The sequence below is a fragment of the Poecilia reticulata genome, chromosome 2, assembly GCF_904066995.2.
Source record: "Poecilia reticulata chromosome 2, P_reticulata-male-v2, whole genome shotgun sequence".
In the NCBI taxonomy this organism is placed as follows: domain Eukaryota; kingdom Metazoa; phylum Chordata; class Actinopteri; order Cyprinodontiformes; family Poeciliidae; genus Poecilia; species Poecilia reticulata.
This window is the reverse complement of record NC_088831.1, coordinates 24933794-24959147: the sequence shown is the minus strand read 5'-3', so window position 1 is coordinate 24959147 and position 25354 is coordinate 24933794. Positions and strand designations below refer to the sequence as shown.

Sequence of the window (25354 nt, the reverse complement as noted above, 5' to 3'; positions counted from 1 at the left end):
AGCTGAACTAGACACAAAACCCAGAGGAAAAAAGGAAATAAATCCAAAGGTACAAAGAACTTTACACAGGAAGACACGAAGAAACTAAACGCAAAGAAATGAACTGAATATGGGAAGACTAAATATGGAACTCAAAACACAAACACAAATGAAAACCCAAGCACCCAAGGATACAATGATATGTCATAAATTCAGTTATTCTCTTGGCTTCTCAAATCTGTGTACAAAAACAAACAAACATCTAAATCTGAGATAAAATGTGTTTGAAAGGTATGTTTCTTCAAGGTGTTGCTGTTGTTTTTCATTCTTAATACTATTTTGTGGAACTATATCCATGTTCTTTGCGGCTCTACTGTTAAATCTCTTGTCAGTTTTTACTACGTCTTGTGGCTTAAGAATTAAAAATTCTAGAGCACATCTTTCCCTGTTAGGAAGAACAGTTTTGAGTAAACAGCTCTGATCTAGACGCTGCGGAACACCGTCAACATCTCTTTACACATAGAAACAAAACAGAAATGTGCTGCTCAACTTGAGCTTTAACCGATTCTGAATCCATTTTGTTCCTTACTGTACCGGGGGAGAGAAAGAGAGCGGACAAAGATGCTTTGAAATGATTTATTCATTTTAAAAATTAAGCCCCTCTTTTTGTCCTTGTGATCCATAAAAAGCATGTGCAATATTACTGCAGCGATTAAATTTATGAAACAAGTGTAAAGATTTCATGTAATTACAGAAAATGAAAGAAAGTAGCGTCAACATGAAATGTGTGTGCAAATGAATATCATATTTGATTTAAAAAAACGCAAAAAAAAATATCAGATGATTTACTTTTACAGGTGAATCATGATTCCCATCTAAAGTGCTGCAAGATCCAGCCATAAAACAAAACTGTCAAGAAACACAACACTGTTTAACAGGAAGTAACGTCATTCCAGTTTGAGCCTTCTTCTACATCTTACCACGGAATGAAAAATGAAATAATATTGCTCGCAAAATCAACCACAGAAAACCATCCAAAGCATTCAAAGCGTGTACGAAAGCGTTAGGCTTGAGAGAAATTTCCATTCTAATGAATAAAAATAATAATCATCAACAAAGAAAACTCAAAAAAGAAAAAAAAACAAAACATAAAAGTGGATTTCTTCTTTCACATTTAGCATCTTATTATCAGAGTATTGCCTGTTGCTATTGTTGTGTTATCAGTGTTGAAGCAGGTAGCTTAGATCCAGCCTGCTGGATCCACACTTTTTCTCAGTCTTTGTGTTCACGTTAACAGTCACTTTCTCTGGGAGCTCTTGGCAGCATCATTTTTGTACTTCAGTACTTTTGCTCCCATGCGGAGTAACCCTGTGCAGCCCTCAGGCTTCAACCTTGGTTCAGTCCGTTTGGGTTCAGTAGCAGCCGTCTTTCCAGCTGCCGTCCCTCAGGGCGCTCAGAGCAGCCAGGCTCTTCGGAGGAGCGAGCAAACTGTGGGGAAGAAGGAAACAAGTCTACTGAGCATCTGATAAGCACGTAATAAATAACAAATTAACCCAATCAAACACACTGACAATAAGATTAGGAAACATGCAGAACACAGAGGGAACACGTGCTAGTGCAATCAGGCTTCATTTAAAACAGTGAATGAAGAACGAGATATGTAGAAGCATGGACGCGCAGTTTGTATATAGACCTGAGCCAGCGTCGCCCCCTACTGGCATGAGATAATTACTGCAGCTACGCTGATGCTCAGTTATCGCTTCTGATCTGTAGCTATTGGAAATGTTTTTCACGTTTGCCACAAGTAGTTTCGCTTTGTTTCAATTTTTCCTCTCTGTGCTTTGTTTTCTGCGTCACTAACTGGATTTGTTTGGTTTAAAGTTTGACTTAAACTCCAGCATACTTAAACTGTAAAGTTCAGTAAAATATATCTGAAGCCTGTCCAGATCAGGCTTTGTGCTTTTATATCGTACAGAACAAAGCATGCTGAAGTGCTACTAGTATTATAGGACCACACCAAGCCATAATTGTACAAGAACAGAGGTCAGCAACAAAAAAAATAAAAATTGTATTTGCTTCATCCTAAATTAACTTGATACGATCCTTTGAAAAAGATAACTGATAAAAATTTATGAGTACCTACCACATAAATTTAGTTTAATGATTAGGACGCCCAGTTTTATTTTTGTTTTCAAGTTTTATATTAAAAGAAACAAAACACAGCACTTTCCAAGTAAGAACATGAATCTGAAAATGAAAATTGAAAAAAAAAATTACTGTCCTAACAACAACACAAAAAGATTAATAAAAACCCCACTGTTGTACCTGATGGTGCAGTTTGGACCATACCTGCGCGTGGGCTGCATGATTTTACTCGCACGCGGAAGTCCACTTGCCCCCACTAAGGAAGCCGGGCGAGGAAGCGAGCTGCGCAGGGCAGCCGACTGGTTGATGCCGGCCTTCAGGGCGTGCGGCAGCAAACTTCCGCTGGCTTTCAGGGGCTGAGGAAGTGCCGTACTGCTCGGGATACAGCTCAAACTGATGGAGGTGGACAGGGAAGGGGAGGTGGGGCCCTGCTGCACCGTGGGACTGACGTAGGCTGTGGCTTTCAGCTGCTGTCGTGGAGTGCTGGAGAAGTTTCCGACACTCTGGACTCGCTGGGTGAGCTGACCCGGGGAAGGGACTGAAAGCACAGTGGGAAACACACAAGACAGGCTTGAATTATGAGAGAACCGAGCCCCATGTGGCTGATTTTTTGGACACATGGGTCTTACTGGAGGACTGGAGTCGGAGGAGCCCGCTGGACGAGTCAAAGCTCTGGCTGCTCCGGAGGGAGGGCATAGGTGGTAAAGAGGAGGGGCCGTTGGAGGGTGGGTTGACGGGGGAGGCCAGGCACGGAATACTGGGAACACTGGGCATGCTGGGAGCTCGGATCAGGTTGGGCATGCTTCTCCGTAGCTTGTCTGTTCGACAATGTTAGCGCACATTAGCACGTTTGCAAAAAAAAAAAAAAAGATTTATTAAAGGAAATAGCACTTATGAGAGGATCTGAGATAAAAAAAAAAATAAAAAAAACTATAACTCAGCAAATGGAACATTGTATTTCTGTTTATGGAACAAATCTGTGTAGTAATCTGGCAAAAAAAAAAAACCCAAAGAGAGTAGATTTAAAAAAAATAATATCATACCCTAAATGTGGCATATTGACTCAGTAGAAAAGATTTCTTTTTTTCTCTGTTATTATTCCTTTTTTATATATATTTTGCTTAAAGGTGTATCTACATATTTGATTGATGCTTAGTTTTTATGGCATAATGAATTGACCTTTGAGAGAAGAGTTAGGGCTTTAGGTAGATGTTTTTCTTCCGACTACTCTTTTTCATTCAGAACTTTTGTTAATATCAGCATATCATCCCTACATTTTTAACAGTTGTGCTCAGATCTTGCAGTATTGAACTACTGCATTAAAACGTTTTGAGAAAAAAAAAAGGGCTGCATGCAAAAGTCCTACATCAGCTTTGGATTTGCAAACGGAAAACACTCACCCGCGCCGCTCCTGTAGGCTGCGTGTGTGTCTGCGATCAGGCTGGAGGGTCCGGACAGCTGAGAGAGTCCGCTGAGTGAAAACTGGGGGCCGGCCGACGTGCGCCTGCAGTCTCTGAAGCTGGAGAAGGTGTGAGAGTGGGGCATGCTGCCCCGCTGCATAGAGCCCGTGCGAAAGAGTCGAGGCTGAGGAGGTGGCAGCTGGTCGTAGCCTTCGTCCTCCTCGTCCTCCTCCTCCAGGTCCAACTCGCAGCGCCTGAGGGAGTGCAAGGAGAAACTGGAGCTGCGACGGCCGGCTGTGGCTGTGGCTGAGGTAGAGGTAGAGGCGTAGTCCTGGCGAAGGCCTAGAGGAGAGGGGATGGATACTTTTATCCTGATAAAAACGCGAGTCTGAGCTGTATGGTGTATACGATATAGTCCGAATAGAGGCACCGCTCATCTATTATTCAGTCACCGTATAAGTAAGCCAGACTGATATAGGGCATATTTCTGAAATGGTCTGCATAATTTATGAGCTGGCTACTCAAAGTCAACGTTTCAGAGGTCATACGCCCCTCTCGGTCCCTCCATACAACCATGGATCAGCATTTTCATTGTGGGCCACAGACAGAACAAAGAAGCACGAGCGGAGATACAGCACCATCCACGAGGTGCTTAAAAATCCTTAGAGTAAATTCATCTTTCATTTCAATAAAATTATTGAATGCTTTGGTCAAATGGGAAAAAAAAAAAGAAGAAACAATTGCTATAATTTGGCTGACTCACATTACAATTTACTGTATGTTGTGTTGTTATTACTTGGTGGGGTTTTTTTTTTGAACCACCAATTAATTTCTGCAATTTTTTAAAAGTTTTTTTCACAAATTTGAAAGCTTAACGTTCATACTTTTCTACAAATTTCTCACATGATGGAAAATATTTATTTATGTACTCTTTTACAACAAGACAATCATTCACACACACATAACATACACATATTGGCCTCTAAGGTTTTTTTTTTTTTTTGGGACGGTTAGATAAGTGCCCGTTTGTTGTCCCTCAGGGTCTGGTCTCTGGGTCAGTTCTGCTCATCATGGCTATTACCGATACACAGGAGAGCTATGAGTCAATACTAAAGTAAAAGCTGCAGATTTTTATTTTACAATGTATGCAATAAAATTATTTGTCAGTTTATGCTTGAAACTCAGAGAAAACACTCAAGTTGTTCAAAATTTTGTCTGCAAAATTCAAAATTTTGTCTGCTAACAGTCATCACTTCTTCTTAAGGTTCGCCAATTGAATTTAACTCCACTAGCAAGTGTTTGAGCTTTCTACTAGTAGAAGAAAGATGCAGATGTATTTCTTGATGAAAACGCTGATTATGAATATGTATTTATATTTGTATGTATGAAAATATTTAGCCTGCTGTAACTCCTCCTACCGTAACCTGTACTGCTGTCTGCCTTGCTCAGGAATTCTTTTAAAAAGATCTTTTAAATCTCTGTGAGTTACTTTAGCTAAATAAAGAGTAAATAATAATAATAAAAAATAATAATATTTTCAGTTTAGAGGTGACTCACTCTCCTCTTGGAGTCGTGCCATGACCTCCACGTCCGTCATGTCCTGCAGTTTGTAGCTCATGGAGATGGAGTCCTCCTCCAGCTCTGACACACCTATGTCACTGTCCAGTGAGGACTGGGGTGTGATGGCTGCGTGGCGGCGACCGACATCTAAAACGATGAAGGCGGCACTCATTCTCAAAAGGCTTTTTTTTTTTATAACACCCATTAAAGATGCTCCGTGGGCAGATAACACTTGCATGTGTGCTCATGCGTTCATCCCTAATTGATTCACTCCGACTAAAGGAGTTGAGTGACTAACAGACATGTTGACAGCGAGGTCTTACTGTGGAGGGCTGAGTTTGACAGGAAGGTGGGCGCTCTGTCGTTGAGGCTGCAGCCGGCCCTGGGAGGGGGAGCCGGTTGGACAACGGGCTGGACTGACGATGGCACCGGGGCTTCAAAAGGAAACAAAACACACAATATTTAAGCCTTACTTTACTGCTGTTTCTACCTTAAAATATGCTGGATTGAGTTGTTCTCCAGCTGAACATGAGACCGTTTGTCTCCAAACATCTTCAGGGTCTGACTGTATATATAATCTCTTCTCTGCAATTTGATGTAATCTGATTCCAAGCAGCATGAAGCAGGTCACTGGAGAATCTGGGTTATGTCAATAACGGAAGCAACAACTGCTTTTGGCGCAACTTTCATATTAATTTGGATTAGAATATGAATTTGAAGTTGAAGAAGGTTACGTCTGATGATTACGCACAGAGTCTAAGGGACTTTAAATATTCAAAGGGCAAGATAAATGTAAAGATTTAGCTCAAAGCACCATCATTGGTTTGGAACGACCCAGTCAAAGTGTCCTTCTCTAATCTGTGGTAAGACTTGAAAGTTCACAGATGTTTTCCAGCATATCTGACTGAGCTTGAGCTTTTTTACATCAAAAAAAAAAGCAGCGTTCAGATGTGCAAAGCTGGTAGATATTCAGACTCCAGGTGTTACTGCAGTGAAATTCAGTTCTACAAAGTATTTATTTGTACAAAAGGTTTCAAAACCATGTATCAGTTTCCTTCCACATTTCAATCACGTCCTTCTTAGTGCTGATCAATTTAATAAAATCCCAATAGCACACACTGAGGCTCGTGTTGCTAAAAACTGAAGGGCTATGAATAATCGCACAAGACACAACAACCTATTGATCTTTCTTCTCCACATCCCATAAACTCTGCAAAAACGTTCAGGTACTAATTTGCTGTCATATTTCATTTTGAGATGAGCACAGCAGGCAGTGTCAGGAACATCCTAAAACCTGCCTTTGTGTAATGATAAACGTAATGCAAATATAACACTAATAAAAACACACCAAAAAAATCTGATCAATATCCATCATTGATTGACTTTATTGGTTCCGTAAAGCATTTTGCCTCAGTCGGATGCTCCAGTCTGGTTTAACGGAATCAAAATTCTGATGGAATCATCCTGGAGTGACTCCTGTGGTTAGTTGGGGTGATATGCACAACTTTGTGTTACCTGGGGTCTCAGTTAGTGCAGCAGGTTTAGTGTAAGGCAGGACGGGACAGCTGAGGGTGGACAGTCCCTCTATGCAGCTGTACGGACGGACAGAGGACACTCCTCGCCACCGCTTTGCTACAGAAACAAGATGACATGCAGTGAAGGACATGTTAGACCGACCGCCCTTCCCCTATGTTACGCACTCGCCCACGGCACATTGATTAATACAGTTTAACACACTCACGCCCTTGTTAATCTGCCTCTTACAGATCAGAATTGATATTTTAAATGATTGGATCAGAAAAAGCAAAGATGGTAAGAGAGGCTTTAGTGTCCAATAGCAGCTTACTGAGCTAAACTAAAGCACAGATATTTATTTTTTATTTTTTTTGGAGCTGGGTCTTAGGTTAAGCAGGGATTGTGCATATAAGCTACATCACAATCCAAAAATGAAATTATATCCATGGACTGCTTCAGAATCTGAGCTTACGTCTATTTTATTTCAAATCTTTTATGTCACAAAACTGCAATGCTTTTCAATTCATCACGTTTCTGAATATTGCTAATTTTCATCAAATGTGACCTAATATCTTAGCTGAACGCCTAACTTATTTACTTCAAATTAAGGTTGACTGAAATTTAGTAGGGCATAAGCAAATGCTTAACGTTTTAAATGTTCTTAAATGTTGAGTAAATTGGTCTTCATCGTCTGACCTGTCCAATGTGTAAAACGCCGGGTCCATCCTCGCCTATTAGCAGTCGGAGAGGGGCTCTCCCGACGAAGTGGAGCGCTTTGCATTCCTTACACAATTAGGCCCAACCATTACCGAATAAAACCGGCATTCACAGCAAGTTACAAAACTGCTTCTGGTTTGTTCAAGACACAGGGGTGTATTCAGGACCCACGAGGAGGAGAGCCAACTTGAGAGAAAGAACAAGTCCTTGAAACGTCTACACCGATGCTCATTACCGAGTCACAGGGTGGACCCAGGCCCACGCTGTGAGAATATTTAACCACGGGGAAATATTTCGTGAACAAAATCACATCCATGAACATCTTGTACCAATGTACGAGCTTTCACTGAAGAAGAGTCTCTTCAGCAGGCTGTTGAAACTGTGAAATCTGCTTCAAATGTGCATTTAATGTAACCGGTGTTTCTATGGTAACAACATCCCCACGCATTACAGCTAAGGGTCTAGTCCAGCAGCAAATGTTATTTACTGGCACACATATGTACCAGTTATTGCATTTATATACATATAAGCTATATAAACTGATCTCATAATATCTTTTTTTTTGGTAATTTTAATAATCCCTTGTCCCAGATGTTGATAATATATTTTAAACTGGATTGTGGCCTTAGTGGTAAGAGGTTGTCCATCTGTTTCTAGACGGGCAGAAATCAGATTTGGTTTATTGTAAATTGTTGATGTGACTTATAATAGCACATGAATGACAGATTTGCTGGTTATAGCTGCAAGTAGGAAAAACTGTGGGATTTACTAACTGATGTGCTCAGTGTCCAGGCTAACTACCATTAGCAAGAAAAGCTGATGATAAATTTAATTTGGAACCTCCGACTTTCCAAATTAAATTTCTGACTTCCCGGGGATGTTCAGTTTTAACTTTTTCCATCATAAGGTCTTAAAAAAATGCAACTTTGAAGTTCAAATAGAATGCATAATTAGCAATAGATGCTAAAGAACCTGCTGTATAATGTTTTTATCTTGTGCTTCATTTGTTTAAAGTCAGAACTCAATTTCATCACACCCGAGTTGAGTTCATTTTAGCTGCAAGTTGAAGAAAACAGTCCAATTTGCTAATTCATGGGCGCTAGCTAGAATTAGCAATACAAACAAACAACAAGGTATTTCTCTCAGGTTTGTAAATTCAAACACTGAAGGAACAAGTTCAGGGATAAACATTGCACAGCAATTAACATATTGACCATGTTGACCATTTAAAATGTGATTGTAGATGAATTCTGTTTGTCTGAGGGATAAGCACGCTGTACCTTGGTCCAGTCTGAGACAGAGCGTCATCTTAGCCAGCTCCACCTCCGGCCCAGGGTGGTCCAGGACCTGCCTGCACCACCGGAGAGGGCTGAGCGTGCTTTCACTGGGCGGCTTGGCTCTGGGATTCACATACAGCCTGAGACACAGAAGCACTTCAGTCATGTTCTGCAGCCTTCACAGACAACATTTAAATAATCTCACTCGTTGCGGTACTTACTCATTTACAGAGAAATCTCTCACTACCAGTAGCTCAAAACTGAACACAGTGAGTGCTTTATGTATTTTTTCACTAAATGTAAGAGAGAGAGAGAGTTTTGAATTTTGTTCTGTTTGATGCAACAATCAAAAAGGATATCCACGCACATATATTTTTCAAATTCAGCTCAAATCAGCAGCTGTGAGCTTGAACCAACTGGACAGTGACCCCAAACACGTTAAAACTGGGTTTTGCGATGTTCACTAATATTAAGGAGATGAAACATCGCAAGCCTCTGTCACTGGACAAATTGATGGGCCATGCTTTACACTTCATATATGACATTATTCAACCAAGTTTAATGAGGTCTACCTACTCTGAGAAGAGGATTGGTTAAAAATCCAGCCAGAGCTACATCAGAAAATTGATGGTTACAGAAGATAATAATGAGCATAAAACGGGACATTTGACCAGATAATAGTGGAGTTGCATGAATTTGAGGCTTGACGTCGTAATAATCTGAGTTATAAATCCATCCCCCAAAATAGCAGTTACACAAATGATTAATATGGGAATCGTATCAACGACGAGGGTATGCAAGCCTCCGACCAAAACTGTTACAGAGGACTATATGGAAAAAAAAATAACAGAAATGTAATGATCTCAAGAAAACAAGAAGACACATCTAAAATGATAAAAGTTGCTTCTCCGTTAGCTCTGCTACGCCTTCTCGGCAGAGTGCTGAAATAAATCTAGCAAGGATCTATTCCCGGTCTCTCCAAAGTTAAGAGAACATAAATAAGACAGGAGCGACCTTAAATTCAACAACTAGGCCAGCAGAGCGTTAGAGTGATTTTAAGGTCAGCTTGTCATGCTAGACGGAAAAAAGATAGGGCAGGAGATGAGCGCCGTACCCCCATCAGTGCTGCAATCAGCTGTGTGCTACATTTTCCGCATCATCGCATCAGATACATAAAGCTGCTTCAGTAGTCAGCATGTCAGTTCAGTTTGAGAGCGACCCAAGTCAGCAGCAGCTCCGGCGCTCCGCACTAGCTCAGCCCGGGGCTGAACAACCACACACAAAGCCGAGCTGTTTGATCATAGACTGAAGGGGGTCATTGTTTCTAAATCCATCCCAGAACATATGCTGCACCCTGCATCCTAAGATTCAGGTTCATTTTACTGCAGCTTCCTCGTGAAAATAAAAACACTGTCTTTCCAGTGCTTCTGAGTGTAATCCATGAGAAGAATAACAGCATAATCAAAGGAGGCACACGGAGGAAGAAATTGATTTTGGGGCCATTTTCCGCCAATCACCACGGCATTGCTATCGTGTCTTAGAAATTCTGCCAAGCTCGATCCTTTGTACTTTTGTGTTAGTCAAGTTGTGGACGAACAATGAATTCTTTAAATTCAAGGGTCTTGGAGGATGTGATCAGTCACATCCTGTAAATTACAAGATTTTGGTATGAAATGTATAGGATCTTGGTAGCAGTAAAGACATTGTTTTTTTTGGGGGGGGTGGGGGGTTGTATTTGCAAATCTTTACAGCAGCTTAAGACCAAATGAGTCAATTAATTTCTCTTGTTTGTTTACAAAACAAATACTAACTGTAGCTTTAAATAATAGTTGTTGACATAGAGACGCAGCCATCAAACTCTTCCTGGCCAATATTAATTTTCAGTTTTCTTTGCCAGTGTTTCTATGGATTGTAACACATAGAAGAGTTCAAAGCCGTTGTGGGATTTCTGATAGCGGCACTAGCTTTGAGTCCACCTAAAAATCTAGGGATGGCAAGACTGTCTCCATCAAAGTCTGACCCTGACATTATCTGATTTTTATTCCACTCAAAAACATCACAGTACAAGGGCTTGGTTGATTAATTTAAAGACTGAACATGGTGAGAGTTATTATGCTTGGCGCATTTAAAGGCCAGAAGGAGATAAAAAAAAAAAAAACATCTGCTTTTCCAGTATCCAACCTGCCAATCACTGATGATGACTGTCTGATTTGGCCAACTGATTGGTGCATCGCCATCAGAATATTATGATTTCCCCTTGGATGATTTAAAGTAACATGTTTGCAACTTCTTTTCAATCTGAAATAAATGTAAATTTATCATGTTTATAGTTTGCTCTTTAGAAAACTTCAAAATGGATTTCGTGGTCAGCTTACTCTTTAAAAAATGTAATTACAAGTATGCAATTTTGACATAGCTATTTCTCAAAGCAAAAGCTTTGTTCACTTGTGCCACGGGCTGCCCCAGACATTAATCAAAAAGAAAATATTAAGTGCAACCGAATAATAAAACTCTAGCTTATTGTGTTTTGGTCACAATGCAACAATTGTTGTGTCCCTCATAAGTTTTAATCCTGAGTAAACAAAGATCACATGTGGGGTTCCTCAAAGCTCTGTTCTTGAATATTTCATGTGTGTTACTCCAATAGCTCAGACCATCTTATTATTATTTAAAAAAAATTTTTTTTAATTTTCTTTCCCTTTGTTCATTTCTTTTTCTTTTTTTTTTGTAAATCATGTTGGATTACCTTGTATGAGGTAAAAAATAAATAAATAAATAAACATGTCTTGCCTGTGAAACACAAGTGACACAGAGTTTTTCATATGAATTTATGCAAAGCACAAACATGTGTCTACAATAAGGTGTCTGACATAGAACAGAGTGGTTACCAGCTATCGGGCTCTCCGACGGGGAGCACGGTGTTCAGGTCCAAAACATCGACCTCGTCCAACACGGTTGTGGCACCGGCGGCGCCGCTGTCCTCCACGGCGGCGCCAGGAGACGCGGAGCTCGGCTGAAAATACGCGAACGGCTCCTCCGCTGGCGCCCGTGGCGCCGAGAAACACGGACGAGTCGGACCCGAAGCGTCATATTTACACGAGAAGCTGTCACTCAGGCACGCCGTGGCCCCGTGCAGACACGACAACGAGGTCTGGAGATGAGGGCCGACGGAGCAATTGTTTACAGCGTTCGCTCTGCTCCGCAATTGTTCATTCTGCTTCTCCAATTTTCGGACCAGCTCCTGGAGCTTCAGCACCTCCAGCTCCGCGTTGGCGATTTTATTGTTGCCGTTGACGTCCGCCATCCTCTGGGGGTTCAGCACCTCTGCTTCCATTTGCTAACAAGCACATTGAGAGGAGCGGAAAGCACGGCCTGCTGGCAGAGGGTCTCTTTCGATTCAGTGAGGGTGTCCAGGTTCCCCCCCTTAAAGCTACTACTCACAGACAGACTCACACTGATGCTGCTGCTGCTGCTGCTGCTGGGATGACTGCACAGCCTGCATCTCATTGGTCAGCAGCTTCGAGTTAAATTCCCCATCACACCACCACCGAGGAGGTGTTTGTTATAGCCACTCTGAAGACATTTAAAAGCACAGATATGTGCAGTATCTGTGTTTACTGGCATGTTTTTTTTTTTTTTGTAGCTTTTTACTTTTTTGCTCTAAAATTTGATATTAAATATATTAAAGGAGCCCAGTCTTTGCATTTAACCCATTCAGTTATAAACTGCAGCACCATATTACGCTTATATTAAATGTATTATAGCAGTACATTTGTGAAGACAAAGTTATTTTTCTGACTTACTCTTTTGTTTGGACAGTCGTGTCTGAAATGCAGAAGAACAAATTTGACATTTTTACTGACTAATGTGCAGCTACAGTGTTTCTTTAAATACAACTCCATTGACACCTATTGACGTGTCATGATGCACAACTTAACTATCAAACTTTCCTTCTGTTGTATTACTAAAATATTTTTTTTCTGATATTCTAACACCTAATAAAATTATTTTTATTATCTTGAGCCATTTCATTTTTTGCTATTCATATATCTTCAACTAAAATATAAATGTGGGCTCAGTCTTTTTAGCCTTATTGACAAATTTCATGCTTTGACATCTTTAGTCCGACAAACTTTTGTCCCCCTTACTGGCCCAAACGTGGTTTGCTTAGGTCTTGGGTCGGCTGGGTAAATTGACAGTAAAGACATAACAGCAAGTTCATTTTGAATTCTGTTTATTGACAAAGTTATTGAAAAACAATGCACTCCAGGTATTTTACAGACATGCCAAGTATTGTGACTTTATTGCTCTTTAGGGCTGTCTTTCAATTAGCAGTACACACAGTGCTGATCAAAAGCTGCTTGCTGTTCCACTACGTAATATATTCAATTGCAATTAAAAAATACGAAAACAACATTGCAGAGTGCTTTAATAATTTGAAAAATACATTTAACATACATTGTTGCATTAACGTTATTTGTTCAGTTGCAGGTTTCACAAAGGCAAGGACACACTTGAATAGAGAATTGCAAACAGATATTCTTCAATTCCCCTCTAACAATAGACAGCCTGACCTTTTACTTGAGATTTTAGCATCCGGTTTAAAACAAAACAAAACACAGTCTTCAGTAATTTAAAATTTTATTTAAGTACAAGCCTTTCTTTATCATCTTTTTTGTTGTTGTTCTGTATTATCACGTAATAATTTAGGAGTAAACATAAACCCAAAGAACAGGGACTTTCAAGAAAAATTTTAATAAAGAAGTCTTTTTTATTTGCCCTTATTGCACAAAGAAAAAGCCCCCGGCCCTCAATATCGTAGAATATCCTGTCATATTACTCACAAGAGTCCCCCAAGAAGTGACACATTAAAGAGAGTATAGAAAGAGATATACAGTGTAGAGGTAGAGACAGATATATTAGTAGATTTCATGCCTTGTGTGGCCTGTATAGTCACATGAAAATGGAATTTACATTATGTAACTGTGATTTTTTTTTTTTAATTTTAAAGCACCCACTTAAAACGTCTTAGTACGACCCTCATCACCCACACCATCAGAATGCAACAATCTCTGAGGAGGTTCAGCGGCGCCATTTTTCTGTCAGGGGGAAAGGAATTGTGTTTATTCACATTTATTGATTGAAGAGCTGAACAACAACAACAAAAACAAAACAGCAAAGAAACTGTTCATCTACCTCTGGTGGTCTCGAAGCAGTTTTCGCAGTGCACCTTGCGCTTGTAGATCCACATGCTGTCCCCGGCTTTCATGTAGCCCAGAGAGCCGTTGCAGACATCACACTGCCAAAACAAACAGACGCATTAAATGAAGACGGATAATCATGCTTAGCACACAGCTGCCCGGCTGATGACTGTTAATGTCTGACATCTTCCGGATAAATGTCGCTAAGCACGTTTATGTAAGGATTCCAAAGCTGTGCGGAGGGGATGATGCCAGAGGAGGACTTCGGTGATCTATTTCAGATATTTTACATGTATTGACAGGAAGCGTTTTGGATTTCTGTGCAGCCTCTCTGTGCTGCTTGCAAACCTATCGAAACCCAGTATTGACAGAGACTTGCAAAAGTAGTAATGACCCTCACATTTGTACACATTTTGCCACATCAGAACCACAAATGTCAGAAACAAGGCCTAGAAATAAAGTGTGAAGTTTCAACGTTTCAACTCTTTTTCATCCAACCTGTCATCGACTTTGACTAGCTTCCTTGTTCATGCTGGAGAAAAGCGTCAATAGAGCATGACTCTGACACCACCATGTTTTAACATGCGGATGATGTGTTCAGGGTCATCCTTATCTAACTGCAGTATCTTATTCCACATTTAAGCTGCATTCCCTACATGACCTGTTGCAAAAATGAGTCAAGAGTTATCCTGAGCTTCACTTAATATATACTCTCTTTGAGTATCCAGTCAAATAGTTGGACTCTATTTAATAGCTAAGGGATCTCTGGAGAAATTGTGTTGCATTGGTATTTATTGAGAGGTATCATAATGAAAGGGGTTGAATAAAACTGGAAGCTGCTGTTTTCTGATCTGATTTTTTTTTTTTTATGTGAAAATTCTCAGTTATGCACCACTCCGTGTTGATCTGTCACACAACATTCCCATAAAAACACATTGCAGTTTGTGGTTGTAAGATCATATAATGGGGGAAAAGGTTTAAGTTGATGAATAAAAGTTGCATGTTGAAACTGCAGGTCTCACTTTGAAGCAGGTGGCGTGGCAGTTTATCTTCATGTCGTCCAGGACCATCTTGGCGTCTCCAGTGAAGGGCTTTCGGCAGGTGGTGCACAGGTCCTTCTCCAGCACAGGCCTGTTTCAAACAAGACACCATTGCCGTTTAAAGCATGCTAGTTAAACTTCAACTTTGTAAAAAGTCCAACAGCAAGTCTCCTCAAGTCACCTATCCTTGACCTCGACCCGTCATGAAACCTTTAAACTCACTCCTTTGCGGTAATCTCACTGCTAGTGAAAGTCTTGTAAAGCAACATGATTTAAAGGATTAGCAAAAATATTCCAAGAAATTCCGCCAACATAAATCCAGTGGTCCTTAGAGCCTCAACTCATTTGGCGACCCCTAAGTGATACTTAATATTTTAGATAAATTCATTGCAATTATGTAAAAGATCTCCAACAATCTTCTATGAAGACGTTTTGAACCTGTCAAAATATTGAAACGCTGCTTTGGTGGACACTTTCTCTGCCTCAAACGATTGTTGGATGGGCGGCTTTAAGCGTTAACCTTGGCTTGCCTAGCAACACCGTAACTAATGGGTCACAGTTTATTTAATGTCGCTCTTGTCCGGCTCAAATTCAAACATTCTTCTCAGGCTTGAAAATTCATGTCATGTGCTAAGCGGCTATAGTGATGAGCACAGTAAACTTGAGAAACGATTTACGTCAGCATGTTGGTGGTACACAAATCCTCTGCTGACTTTGGCATTTAGCATTTTGCCGTTTCTTTGCACTACATATTTCATAATCAAGAGATGCTGGCAGTGTTCTTTTCTTACCTGTCAGGGGTCTGATAAACACTCTTTGTGGAAGACTTGGAGTAGATTGGATCTGACAGGATGTCATCTGACAAGCTGCGAGAGCTAAAAACAAAAAAAAGAAAAATGTTTTCGCTGTTAACCTTATGACTTGCACCCAATTCCCGTCAAGCATCGGCTGAGATCATTTCATACCTGCTGCTCTTGTATGATGTGGAGCTGTAGAGCGAGGGGCTGTTGAGGCTGCTGTACTCATAGCTGCAAGAAGACAGAACCAGAGACACATTTTACCTTTTCTGTTGCTCTTATTCTTTACCGAGTGATTGCTGTCCACTTCCTCTGCCACCCACCTGGAGTCTGGTCTGGAGTAGGAGTAGGTTTTATAGTCGCTGCTGCGTTTGTGCAAACAGAGGAAGGATTAAGACAACAGAAACACCACAAGTATATTTTATTGCAGTAGATAACATTAGATACTGACCTGTATGAGCTGGTGGGAGTGTAGGGAGTATCGTCAATGTTTGAGCTGTAGCTGTTCATCAAAAAAAAAAAGTCAAGACATTATTTGGATGCAGTAAAAAATATATATTTTATTTTACTTTTATGAATACAACAAAGGAAACGTGTGCATTGTTATAGGTTTTAGAGTTGCTTTCTTTTCTCACCTGATGCTGCGTGTGGATGACAGTGTTGATGGGGTTTCGTCTCTGAAAAAAAAATACCCACTAATATGTCAGGACACAATTCTTTGTCCAATATTAAAAAGAAAGAAAGAACCACTCACTCTTTTTTGGAGTTGACTGTGACAATGTCCTTCACCGTTTTGCTTGAACTGTTGAGAGGATGAACATTTAATGTTTTACCAACGTAATAAAAACAAAAACGGATCTGTTTTATTCATTTATTGACTGAGACGTCTCACCTGACAGGAGATGTGATGGCTTTCGGCAGGAGGGTGTCATAGAGGTCATCGGTGGGCCTGTTAAAACAATGACATCATCATGGCTGTGGACACTGTGATGGCGTGCTACATAAAAATGGAGGACAGGTTTCAGCTTACATTGAAGAGGACTTTACAGTGACTGTTGTTGTTGTTGTTGTTGTTGTTGTTGCTGGTTTGGTGTCATCTCTTGAAATCAAAATGTGAAAAAAAAAAATTAAATAGTGTTCCTGACTTAATAAACACTAATATTAATATTTTTATTAATAGTTATAGTATATACAATATATTCACTTTTGATGTTTAAATACACTCTTTGAATCAGATTAACTCACACAGTGTTGGAGCTCTTCACCGTCACAGTCTCACTGCTGGACACAGTTGTTTTTTTGCTGTAGCGAAGAAAATATTCCAATAATTGGTCAGATGAAACTATGAAAAAATGTCCCAGCTTATTATGGCATTACTGGGATTTAAACAGCTTGTATTCAAGAACTTTGAAATGCGCAGTACAGAAAAACCTGCTACCTGTCTCCATCCTTGATAGCACTCGGAATCAGAGTGTCATAGAGTTTGTCCTCAGCACTACAAGAAAGAATAAATACAATATAATTAACTTACCAGTAGTACACCACAACTATTGTTTCTTTTAATCAATCTATGCAATAGAAATATAAAGAGGAAATGTTTTAATTTTTGCAAAACAGCTTCTAATGTGGCAACAGATTTACCTCACATTTTACAGACACCTAAATGCATATTTAAAGAATGTTTAAACCTCCAAACCTTAAAGTCTTTAAAAACTGAAGTAAGTCTCTGAAACGATTCATTACCAAACTGTCTTTCTTTATTATAAAAATGAACATTTCTTGATATGCCCATTAGATATGATGCTGGCTCTGTGGCTGTACAGAGCAGTAACACACTGAGCAAGTCACCAAGGACTCTGCACCCTCACACATCCACTGTTCACACACCTACAGACCAGCTGAGCATCGAATTAGCCTACTTTTTTTTTTTCAACAGAAGATGAAAAGTGCATTATGTAAGGTCTAATCAGAGGGAGTTTTAACTAGAGATGCAGTAAATCTGTGGAAAATATATTTGCCAGTTTGCGTTTGGATTTTTGTGCAAACATTTCACCTTGGTTGTTTTTCATTTAGCTTAGTCTTCAAATGAAGACAAATATGTTCATGGTCGATGAAAATTACATTCCTTGTTGCAGATTGTTGTTAATTTAGATACTTCAAATGAGCTTTTCTTTAGGTATATGTATATGAGTATACAAGTTCCTATATCTTCCTGAAAAGTTGCTTGCAAGTTAGTTTTGTTTTATTTCAACTTTACTAAAATATTTGCACTAGAAACCAACAGAAAAAAAACTTGGTTGGATTTTGTTTTTGCGCCGTTTGTGAGCTCAGCCACTACTTGTTGTTTTCAGATTTATAAATCTGTAAAGGTGTGTGCTATTTTGGTGCCCGTCTTACATCGGATCGCTGCTGCTTTTCACCGTCACAGTCTTACTGCTGCTGTCCACGGTCTTTGTCTTTGTGCTGGCTGTGCTGCTGATACATTAATGGGATATCAGAGTATTAGAATATCAATCAGGGTTTTTTTTTTTTGTTGCTTTGTTTTGATGGTTTTTTTTTTAATGACTGAGATGTTTCACCTGTCAGGAGATTTGATCGGATCAGGCAGGAGGGAGTCGTACAACTTGTCTTCAGCCCTGTAAAGTCAACAGCATAATGTATTCATGAAGTGGACTATGACATATAGAATCAATCACCTGTCATAATCACTTAACCATATGCTGTGGCTTTTCATGTGCATTTATTATTGTACTGCATTGTAGTATTGTATTGCATTTCATTGTACTGCAACATGTCTGACCATATTGATCTGATACTGGTGAGATCACATAATATTGTACATAATACTGTCACACTGCAGAGTAGTGGATTGCATCATCTGATATATCATAGGGAATATTATCATATTGCATCAGATTGTTTAGGATCACATACATCTTATCACAATTTATTAGATCTTATTGTATCACATCGTAACGTATCGTATTATATGGCGTTGCACTGCATCACATCATGTGGTATGCACCTATTATTTTATTCTGTAGTTTTGTATCACTTTGCAGTGTATTGTGTTGTATCGTCGCATTTTTCTGAGGTGAAACAGCGGCACCTCACATGAAATTATTGCAGGTTACGGTCAGCGGTTTGATGACACTGTCAAAGTATGGGGTCAAACTTACATTGCATCACTGCTACTTTTCACCGTCACAGTCTTAGTTGTGGTCACAGGTGTTTTGCTACAAAGGAGAAAAAAAAACATCGTAATGAGCAGAAACGCAAATGACCAGTGTATCAAAGCACATTTGCTGTAACTTTAGGCTTATACGTATTGTATTATATTGCGTTGCACTGCATCACATCATGTCATATATCCTAACATATTGTCTAGAATTGCATGGCACCTATTATTTTATTCTATAGTTTTGTATCATTTTGCACTGTAATGTTTTGTATCATCGTATTTTTCTGAGGCCAAACAGCGGCACCTCACATGAAATTATTGCAGGTTAAGGTCAGCAGTTTGATGACACTTTCAAAGTATGGGGTCAAACTTACATCAGATCGCTGCTGCTTTTCACCGTCACAGTCTTACTGCTGCTGTCCACGGTCTTTGTCTTTGTGCTGGCTGTGCTGCTGATACATTAATGGGATGTTAGAGTATTAGAATGTCAATCAGGGTTTTTTTGTTGTTGTTGCTTTGTTTTGATGTGTTTTTTTTTAAATGACTGAGATGTTTCACCTGTCAGGAGATTTGATCGGGTCAGGCAGGAGGGAATCGTACAACTTGTCTTCAGCCCTGTAAAGTCAACAGCATAATGTATTCATGAAGGGGATTATGACATATAGAATCAATCGCTTATCATAATCACTTAACCATATGTTGTGGCTTTTCATGTGCATTTATTATACTATAATATAATGTAATACAATACAATACAATACAATACAATACAATACAATACAATACAATAGAATAGAATAGAATAGAATAGAATAGAATAGAATAGAATAGAATAGAATAGAATATTGTACTGCATTGTTGTATTGCATTTCATTGTACTGCAACGTGTCTGACCATATTAATCTGATACTGGTGAGATCACATAATATTGTACATAATGCTGTCACACTGCAGAGTATTTCAATGCATCATCTGATATATCATAGGGAATATTATCATATTGCATCAGATTGTTAAGGAACACATAGTGTTGCACATCTTATCACAATTTATTAGATCTTATTGTATCACATCGTAACGTATCGTCACTTTGCAGTGTATTGTGTTGTATCATCGCATTTTTCTGAGGTGAAACAGCGGCACCTCACATGAAATTATTGCAGGTTAAGGTCAGCGGTTTGATGACACTGTCAAAGTATGGGGTCAAACTTACATTAGATCGCTGCTGCTTTTCACCGTCACAGTCTTAGTTGTGGTCACAGGTGTTTTGCTACAAAGGAGGAAAAAAAAACCATCATAATGAGCATAAACGCAAATGACCAGTGTATCAAAGCACATTTGCTGTAACTTTAGGTTTGGTGAATGGAAATATCACCTGTCTATAGTTGGGAAGTCATCCTTCAAAGGTGATTGGGTCAGTGAGTTGTCAAGTTGGTCTTCCGCCCTACGTGGAAAAATATTAAAGGTAAAATGTTTTAATACAAATTAGTACATATTATAGTAACAGGGAAATTTAATATGTTGAAATCTTACTCTTTAGTGGTGGTAATAGTCGGTTTTGTTGTCTTGGTAGGCGAGTAGCTTGAGAACTGTGAACTAGATGTGAGAACACGACAAGTGACCTTCATTTTCAGTTTCAAAAATATCTTGTATGCACAGATATAAAAGATATACTAAAAAAACAGTTTGTTACAATTTTCTCTGTTTTTAATTATATAATCTGGCTGCAAAGAAACTTTAAATTAGTTTTTTGAAGAACAAATTTAACAAGGGGGCAATTTGCAGCTTTTAAAACACACATAAATGGTAATTCCACTGACAATTAGCAGTTTGTGGCAGGAGATTTCTAAAATAGTTCAATGAAAATAAATTAATAAAAACAAAATAGAAGTGTAAATAACCAATAACAAAATGTTAAGCTCATATTAAACTATAGTTTAGCTCTAGTCAATATATTTCTTGCATCTATGGTTAGATTGATTCTTACTCTTTGCTTGAGGATTTGACGCGCTCCATGAACGTCTCAGTTTTAGTGGGTGTTTTGGTCACAGGAGACCTGTTAGGAGACAAAAATGGAAAAAGTCTCAATAATGAGAAAATAGCTATAACATAGATATAACATAATGATGAAACACATCATACAGTTACAGAGTATTGATATTTTATTCCCTACTTGACACTTTGGGTGGTGGTGACGGTGGTCTCAGTTGTCCCATCCTTAGTCACCGTTGTGGTTTTAGTGCTAAAAGGGTGGGGGAAAAAAGGCAATAAATAAAATAGTTCTTTACTGCATTTTCCTCTATGTGTATGATACAATCTCACAATCTTTGTGATATACAAGAGGAGTGCTTACGTGCTGGACGTTTCTGTCTTTGCACCGGAAGTTCTAGTGAAGCAGAAAGTGAATTATACCAAACAAAATGTGCATATCCACATAAAGCATCATATGCATATATGGTGTGTATGTACACATACACACCATAAATGGTGTATATATGTATAAACTGAGCTCAGATATGAAAATTTACCTTTTTGAGTAGTAAGACGGTGTCCTGCCAGTAGAAGAAAAGCATATTTTGGTCACGGGTTAGGTAATGATATAAATACAATAGAATTGTGTATTTACCACAACTACTACTATTGCTATTAATATAATAATAATAATAATAATAATTAATATAATAATAATAATAATAATAATAATAATAATAATAATAATAATAATAATAATAATAATAATAATAATAGCAGAAAAACATAATTTTAGAATAATAATAATGGCACTAACATGGTTTTCAGGTCATCTTTGCTTCCACTGAACCTGCAATGAGAGAACTCAGACATTAAGGTTCTTGTTGTAGTCTATATACGAATTGATAAAATTGTGGTATTATATATTTTCCAGGCACATGATGCAATTTTATAGCACAAGTACGTAACTATGTAACCTCCAGTCGTAATAAAATTTTTTTTGTATATATCAAACTTTACATATTTGCAAGACTTTGCAATTTGATGCCTTGAAATTAGACGTTTGTCTCTTTAAGAAGCTCCTGCTCCCTCTGACACCTCATCACAACAACATTCCTCTGTTATAATGTTTACAACCATTTGTAGGAGCATTAGTCTGAGAAGTAGCTTTCATATAACGAGCTCAGCAGACTCGCACTTCCCCCAGGTGTTTGTAATCACTGCTGCCGCTAGTCTGGAGGAGCTGAGTGGCTCAGCTGGAGACTGCAGCTCCAAATAGGAGGTTTGTGGAAATAGGCAGGGCTTTGTCAGAGCAGGTGTTTTGCTGAACGAATGTTTGCCAATGGGAGATTCGAGGATTTCTCAAACGTGCATAAAAAAAAAAATCAAAGCAACACTCAAGGAATGTTTCTGATGAGGGAGCGACATTGTAACGATATAATACAATGATGTACATTGATTTTACACAATACCCCCGCCTTTAATCTTAAAAACCTTTTAGCACACTAAAGTGCTTTTACCTCTTGGTGAGAGATTGGACAGATGAGGATGAGTTTGTTTTAGTTGTTCTTGTTGACTTGGGTTCTGGGGTACTGTGTAAAAGATAAAGACAATATGCATTATTTAAAAAAGATTAATGGCACAAATGACCATGAGATGTAATCCTTTTCACTTGATACTTTGGTTGAGATTGAGATTTATGTTTGTTTTACCTGTCAGTGGTATCAGTGTTATTCACTCGACTCAAGACACTTTTACCGAAGTTTGGGTCTTGGCTGTGAGAGAGGAAAGAGAAATCATTCATCCGTGCAGTTATGAGTCAACGCTATGACTCGCCGCAAAAGGAATGCGAGCGTGTCTGAAGGTGCACTTGGTACAGGTAACTCTCGTCTGTCCAGCCAATCCTAAAGGGTGTGAGCCGGCTTGCCTTCGGTATCTGTATACTTACTCGACGGGCTCGTCTTCGTCATCATTTCTTCGGATCCAGCTGTTGTCCTTCAGCAGAGAGGTTTTCTTCTTGCTGTCCTCGAGCGCCTTGGTTTTGGCTGCAAACAAGCAAAACGGATCATTCAGGCGCTCTGTGTATTTAAATACATCTTACGTCCACTTAAAGCTTAATGTGAAAAAAAGTCAAAACAGAGTGAAAACTTGGTGCACATTTGTGTTTTTTCATTTTATTTACTACCAGTTTCATAGAATGTCAAGGTTTCAAAACACAAAAAATTGTCCATAAATCATTCTTCAGTTGAAAGTCTTTTTCACGAGATGCCAGAGCAAGCAAAATGATGCCATGCTGACCGTCCCCCACTTGTTGCTAAGCACTGCAGACCAGCTGGCAGTGCTTAATTAAGACTCAGTTGTTTACAAAGTCAACAGACTCAGTTGTTTGGAAATATTTCTGGTTTGGAAAAACACAGTCATGAAGTGCAGTCTAGAAGGGCCCCACCGTTCACCTGTTTTAAAGTAAGCCTGTTTTGACACTACTGTTGCTAAGATACAAGCAGCATTTCTGTGGTAGAACCAACTACACGCTAACTTCCTTAACAGCTAATATTAACATGATGTAGAGCAAGAAGGTATAACGTTCAGTGCAATGCACTTCAAAACTATGACTGAATTATGTGGGTGTTATACAATTTTTTAAAACTAAAATAACAATATATCATATAGAGCACTATATACATATACTATGAACTACTGACAACATGTCTCCGAAATTTCAAGTAAAAAGTTTGTATTTAGTTGCAGAAAATGAGAAATTGTCAAAATAATGAAAAAGATGCAATGCTTTCAGACCTCAAATAATGCAAGGAAAACAAGTTCATATTCATTTAGAAACAACAACATTATTATTTTTAACTCAGGAGGAGTTCAGAAATCAATATTTGGTGGGATAACCAGGAGGTTTTTAATGGTTGCAGTGGTCTCTTCATATTTTCCAGAGATGCACATATTGATACATATAACCAAAATACATGGGGTCAGTGTCTACATTGTCCCCTTAACAAACATTATCACAATTTGAAAACCCGGTTTTGTCAGTAATTATATGACACAACAGTTTCAACGATTCTGTTATTATTCGTAATAATGTAAATACTTACAAGTTGAGTAGGAGCTCATTTTGGACTCTCACCTGAAAATGACAGAGGAAAATAGAGCACATTAAACGGACGCTAGGTGGCACTGCAGCCTAAGAATCTAAATGTGAAGCGGCTTGGTGAAGCTCAGCATGAACTGAGTGAACATAAGAACTTCGATCTGAAATTACTCATTCTTTGCTTCTGCATACTTGTCATTTTCTCTCGATCTGAGCGTTTTGTGAGCAGCCTACATTAATGACCCTGTCGGGTTTGTCGCTGCACCTTCGGTCCAGGCTCAGTGATTAAGCCATAAACTGGTTTGTCTTGATCTATGCCCACATGTAGACACACCCACCTTCCACAACACTCCTTCTCCAAACACACCATTGTCAGCAAAACAAGAGGGGCATACAGTAACATACCAGAAAATGCTATTGAAAAACAATCAGAAGGCAGATATAATTAAATGAAATTATTATCAGTCATGCAGTCCAGAAACAGTATTTTGTAAGAGGTTTATGTACTCTACAATCTGTGTGTTTTTGAGGGAATCATAAGTAGTTGAAGCAAAAATAAATAAATAAATCTTTACAATAAAAAACAAAAATTGGGATGCAGCTATGATCCTGCAGCTCAGCTCAATAACATGACTTTTTGTGCTTATTTTCCTTCATTTAATCCCTTTGCTATTAATGTCACACAAAGCAGCAGGATTAAATCAGTGCTTTCACTCTACAGGATGGAAACGGTTTGCTGTTTTACTGTATCAGCCAGAGCAAGAATAGTTAACTATAACTTTATGTGCGTCGTCTGAATTGTTTCAGAGTGTTACGCCTGCTTCTAGCGTCGAGGATTCATTCATCGAAAGGGAAATCATTCAATGAGCAGTACACAAACTAAAACTGCTTTCACTTAAATCAATTTTTTTTCAGCATCTTGAAGGTACCAGTCGAAGGAAAAGTATATTTTCTGCTCTTAAAACTGATAGGATGATTCCCCCCAAACCCCCTTCCATGGAAAAAGTGTCTGGGTGCCAGAAAATATGTTTTAAATTGTTTGGCAAACATGTTCAGTAAAACTGCGAGTTGACACTGAGTTTAGGCCCCGTTGCATTATTGTTTATCTTTAGATCATGTTAAATAAAATAACTTGTATTTTTCTTTTAAAGTTTTGAGGGTTAGAATTTTTTTAATTTTTTTTTAGTGATCACAAAATAAACAAAACGTAAATAATAAAAATAAAAATGACATAATCACTGAGGGAAAAGTTATGACAGAAAATATGATGCGTACCTCTGGAGACGGCTCTGTTCCTGGGGTTTTACAGGTAAAATCCTCACTATAGCTCAGGTCTGAACGCCTGTCTATCACTCTTCTCGGCACAGTCACACCTTTGTCATTCCTTCTGCTTTTAACCTCAAGGGGAGGCCACCCTTTGGGAGTGGCCTCGCAGAGGACTCAGAGAAACTGTTTTCCTCTTTTCATGTCG

General features: G+C 38.9%; 2 protein-coding genes across 4 annotated transcripts; both read right to left on the bottom strand.

The window, feature by feature from the left end:
* Positions 1 to 601: 601 nt before the first annotated feature.
* Positions 602 to 12251, bottom strand: slain1a (SLAIN motif family, member 1a). The gene is made up of 9 exons (XM_008433731.3): positions 11482 to 12251; positions 8597 to 8733; positions 6600 to 6716; positions 5408 to 5518; positions 5082 to 5231; positions 3525 to 3866; positions 2754 to 2942; positions 2329 to 2662; positions 602 to 1467 (listed from the first exon to the last, which is right to left on the bottom strand). The coding sequence occupies exons 1-9, from the start codon at positions 11925 to 11927 to the stop codon at positions 1392 to 1394; spliced, it is 1902 nt and encodes a 633-aa protein (XP_008431953.1). The 5' UTR covers positions 11928 to 12251; the 3' UTR covers positions 602 to 1391.
* A 559-nt stretch (positions 12252 to 12810) lies between these two features.
* On the bottom strand, positions 12811 to 25354 carry scel (sciellin). Of its 3 annotated transcripts, none has more exons than XM_008433715.3 (31): positions 25159 to 25354; positions 23888 to 23919; positions 22732 to 22828; positions 22496 to 22558; positions 22304 to 22375; positions 21601 to 21633; positions 21341 to 21364; positions 21166 to 21198; positions 20986 to 21054; positions 20800 to 20868; positions 20346 to 20408; positions 20188 to 20256; positions 20026 to 20082; positions 19371 to 19427; positions 19187 to 19264; positions 18811 to 18867; positions 18211 to 18267; positions 18029 to 18106; positions 17070 to 17126; positions 16877 to 16933; positions 16662 to 16730; positions 16524 to 16580; positions 16386 to 16433; positions 16267 to 16308; positions 16083 to 16133; positions 15955 to 15996; positions 15800 to 15862; positions 15626 to 15709; positions 14817 to 14925; positions 13790 to 13892; positions 12811 to 13692 (listed from the first exon to the last, which is right to left on the bottom strand). In XM_008433715.3, the coding sequence occupies exons 2-31, from the start codon at positions 23904 to 23906 to the stop codon at positions 13676 to 13678; spliced, it is 1794 nt and encodes a 597-aa protein (XP_008431937.2). In that variant the 5' UTR covers positions 23907 to 23919; positions 25159 to 25354; the 3' UTR covers positions 12811 to 13675. The 3 variants fall into 3 exon arrangements, with proteins under 3 accessions (XP_008431937.2, XP_017163997.2, XP_017163992.2); XM_017308508.2 differs by having other exon boundaries at positions 18029 to 18103; XM_017308503.2 differs by having other exon boundaries at positions 19187 to 19261.